Raw genomic sequence first — 3943 nt, 5'->3', positions numbered from 1 at the left:
AGTTGTGTTGATGACCGTCTCTGTAGGTTATAGGTAGAAGAGAGGACGTATATTTAGGGTCATGTTTTGAAGACATTTCTGCCTCTACTTGGCGGTGCAGCAGTTTCTATTGCACTTGTGTATTGGCATTTCTGCGCTGGGGTTGGCAGTTGTTGCAGAGCTCCCCTCGGTAGCTATGTTGAGATTCAAAAACATCTTTGTGAATAAAATCTTCGTTGTAGGTACGATAGAGTTCTAAAAATGGTAATTGGCGCTTATAACCACGTCCTGGTCGGGTTTTTAAATGGCGTCGCAAGCTGGCCATGGTTGTGCATTGAACATTGTTGCACGTACGCGGCAAACCACGCCGGACTTCTGCAACGAATATAGGGCAGCTGAATATGTGTTTCTTAGAGCTCGTTTTAGGAAGCATGGCTACAATGGCTGTGGACGTGACGGGGCTGAGAGTATTCGGACTAGAAGTTAAATAACTACTAATCCTTATATATACTTAGTCTTATTGTCTTTAGACGCTATAGTTAAGCGCGGCCTCTATATAGAAGCATGAAAATGCCTAATTGAAATCTTGTGGCGATCACTTACATAGTATTGCAGAAGAGTGCGTCGAGGTATTGTTATGTGTGTAGAAAAGAGATCGCTACTTAAGTCTAGAAGGTTGTATTGGATAAGATGCTGCGATGACTGCTCTCCGCGCATAAGAGCGCTATTAGTATCTTAGAGTCGCTCGTAGTTGGTGCGTACGTCTCTGAGCGCGAGAGAGGCTTACATAAATACTTGCTTGCTAGTATATAGACTTACAGACTTGCGGACTTGCAGACTCGCGGACTAGGTCTCGTCTTAACACCTACTTTAACGTTCTTGTAGTTATTGCGGGCCATAGATGGTAGGCTTGGTCGGCTTAACCCCATATTTTTTTTCGACTATTGCCCCTTTCAAAACTAATTGCCACACGAACCTAGTCTATATAAAGAAGTCTTGTAAAGAGGAAATTTATCGTGATTGGACGCTAGAGCTCTGAGCTCCTCAAAGCATTCAAAAATGGTCAAAAAACAAAGGATAAGCAAGAGAGGTAGGAGGTTATTGACAAGCACGTTGCAGCAGACCTCGGTATTAAGAACATGTACACAGCCTTCGCTCTTATTATACAGCACTTCTTTATTTAGCGCGATTACTAAACCTGCAAACTAATAAGCCTGCTAGCGTAAAGGCAAACCTAGCAGTTAACATGACTACACGCCTGTTGGCTAGTTTTTCCAGCCTGCTGGACGCTATCTGTGCGCGGTAGGCCACGAACCCCACCATACCTCCCATTATAAGTAATGGTTGCGTATGGGGGAAAATTTTTGGTAAAACAAATCATGGAGTGTAGGCTACGCTCCGCTCTGAATAGGATATTAGGCAATCATTCATTTGAGATATCGCCAAATATGCTTACAAGGGCTCAGCTAAGATGGACTATATAATCGAGTAGGCACGGTTACTGGGTAGTTAGCTGAGCCACGTGCCTCATCTAGATGCATGCTTACAAAAACAAATACGTTGTTGTAAGCAGCAAACGACTCGCGCGCCCAGGTCTGGTCTAGACTCACATAAGAATAGGGGGGAATTATGTTATTAGCGTTGCGAATATAAAAGATTGCATGGATGCTATTCTACGTTAGCGGCCTCTCTTAATCTTCTGCGACGCACCAATCTCTCTGTAACTTGTTCGATGACTACTTTAGGAAGTCGAGGCTTGGTCCGGCCTCCGGAACTAGCAACTGTATTTTACTCGAGATATGTACGTGTTGCTTTCTTGATTACGGTAACAGATTTACCTCTAGGAATCGTTTTTGTTTGCTGGGTTTGCGGATTTGTCTATTCACTCTTTACCTAATGGTTGAGCGACACACCTTCAAGGCCTTTGCCCACATTCAGGCGTTTGTACTATCCATCACGAGCGATCGAATCTATGATCTTGTGCTAGTCTTCACCGTCCGTGTACTTGCTCTCTATATGATGGAAAGTGGCCTATTTGCCACACAGCTTTTGAAAGACCATTTTTAACCCTAAGAACCTTTGCTGCTCTCTAGCAAAGCCGTCTCTGCTTGAAGCTTTGAGTCCGCTTCTGACTGAAAGCAAGAGTGCTGGTGGTGTTTTAGGGTTTAACCTATTCTTTGTCGGCACTGAGGTTCTCTAGGCTATGTTCGTAGTGGTACGAGCGAAGGAGAAATGGATCATCGCATACACTGTCGATAGCCGTCAGACAGATACTATTAGGTGTTAGTATAAGAATGAATATATTAAGGTATAGGTAAAAGAAGTCTCACGAGTGGCATATGTGCTGGGGATTGGTGGATGGTGCACCGCCTAAGTCTTCTATAGGCAGTAGTTGTTAACTCTCATCTTCTATACTAGCCGGCGGCTGTCGATCCTTATCGTCTAGGTGCCAAGGGTGCTAGTCCTTACCTTAACATTAGTTGTGCTTCTTGAAGTACTGCATTACGATCTTTAGTACAGCTTCTCTAAGGGTTTGTAGTAGAACTTAGTACTAGCTGGTAGGATATTGCGCTTCTGCCCAAATAGTTCTTAGCTAATATCGCGGTAAATTTCCAGGCATTGTGGGACTGTTATGCGCAGCCGTGCTAGTAGAATGGATATTAAGCCCCCAGTGCTTATACCATACATATTGTCAAGATAGTAATAAGGAAGTAGCTCATCCTTATTAAACGCATAGCGTTGGCTGCTAGGCACGGTTCCCTATTCATCTTTCATTCAGTTCTCGCATTTAGCAATCTTAGACATTAATTACTCTAAGATGAGGAGGCTCGAATAGCCGCGTATGCCTCTACCACCTACGCAAATACTTTAGCATAAAGTAAAGCTTAGCGCATCGGCAACTAAAGGGATTGCAGTCTAACCACAGGTAGCACTAACTGCTAACCAGGCAGGTAGCTGCGAGCGTTGACTGACGTACCTAAAGAAAGTATAATATTTTCCCAGCAATTCTAAGCCGTGACTTCGGACTTGCAGATGCCCCCTCCCCCCCGCATCTTGCTGGGGCGGAGCGTGAATGCCTCGCGTCATTGTGGCGAGGTTCTGGCTAGGGTGAGAGAAGAGGGGGGAGAGAAGAGAGGGGAGAGAAGACGGGCGAGGATACAAGGCCTAAGGTGGCCTCATAACGGACTGACACGTTCCTGCCGCACGCAAAAACAGAGATCAGGCGAGAGATTAGACTGCGGTATTGGCTGGCGGTGCCACTCAATAGCGGCGCTGCTCGGGGAAGCGACGATTTAACGGCCACGCCACCACGGTAGTCGCGTACGGCCTATTCCTCACTGTGCAGGTCATAGCTCTTAACGTGCCAGCCCCTACTACTTTGGTATATTACGGAGAATAGTGGTCGGTCATTTTGTTGCATTGCGCGAGTTTGAGCCGTACGGTGACGACAGTTATGAACGAGAATGAGTCTAAGAGATCCCTTACTAGGGCTGAACTAAAATAGCGTAAGCCTTGTCTGCAAACAGGGCTGAAGAAGTAAACTGTAGCGTTTTCAATAGCTACGGGCTTCATAAATAAATACGTCCTTCACTTTTCTCTATACTATAAATACTTTCATCTCTAGAGTAATATCACAGTGCTGCCAACTTAAAAGCATCATACAGGTGATTTAGTCAGCGTTGCTTTAAGCTGAGCAAGAGAGGCGTCTATGTACTACTAGGTTCACCAATCAGAGCTATCTAGAGCATAATCAACGACCTTGTTAACCAACTAGCGCCCTAATCAACCAAAGCAGCGACACTCCACTAGCAATATCCTACTTAGGCCTGCGACTTACAAGAACTACTACTAGTTACGTAAAGTACTATCTTCTCTTTACTTCCTTCACCTATAATATACTCTTTCTTAGCTAAGCCTATGTTACACGGGGTTGGGTGCTAATACTTCTCTGGCTCGGTCCGGG

The 3943-nt window shown here is 45.0% G+C and overlaps 1 protein-coding gene across 1 annotated transcript; it reads right to left on the bottom strand.

Annotated features, from left to right (window-relative positions):
* Positions 1–2149: 2149 nt before the first annotated feature.
* On the bottom strand, positions 2150–3066 carry COCCADRAFT_10418 (uncharacterized protein; the record flags this gene model as incomplete). The annotated part of the gene is made up of 2 exons (XM_007720701.1): positions 2150–2252; positions 2957–3066. 2 exons carry the CDS (start codon positions 3064–3066, stop codon positions 2150–2152), a joined length of 213 nt encoding a protein of 70 aa, XP_007718891.1.
* Between the last annotated feature and the right edge of the window lie 877 nt (positions 3067–3943).

The sequence above is a fragment of the Bipolaris zeicola genome (assembly GCF_000523435.1).
Source record: "Bipolaris zeicola 26-R-13 unplaced genomic scaffold scaffold_586, whole genome shotgun sequence".
Taxonomy (NCBI): Eukaryota; Fungi; Ascomycota; class Dothideomycetes; order Pleosporales; family Pleosporaceae; genus Bipolaris; species Bipolaris zeicola.
The sequence above is the reverse complement of the archived record's forward strand: the minus strand, read 5'-3'. Positions and strand labels throughout refer to the sequence as shown.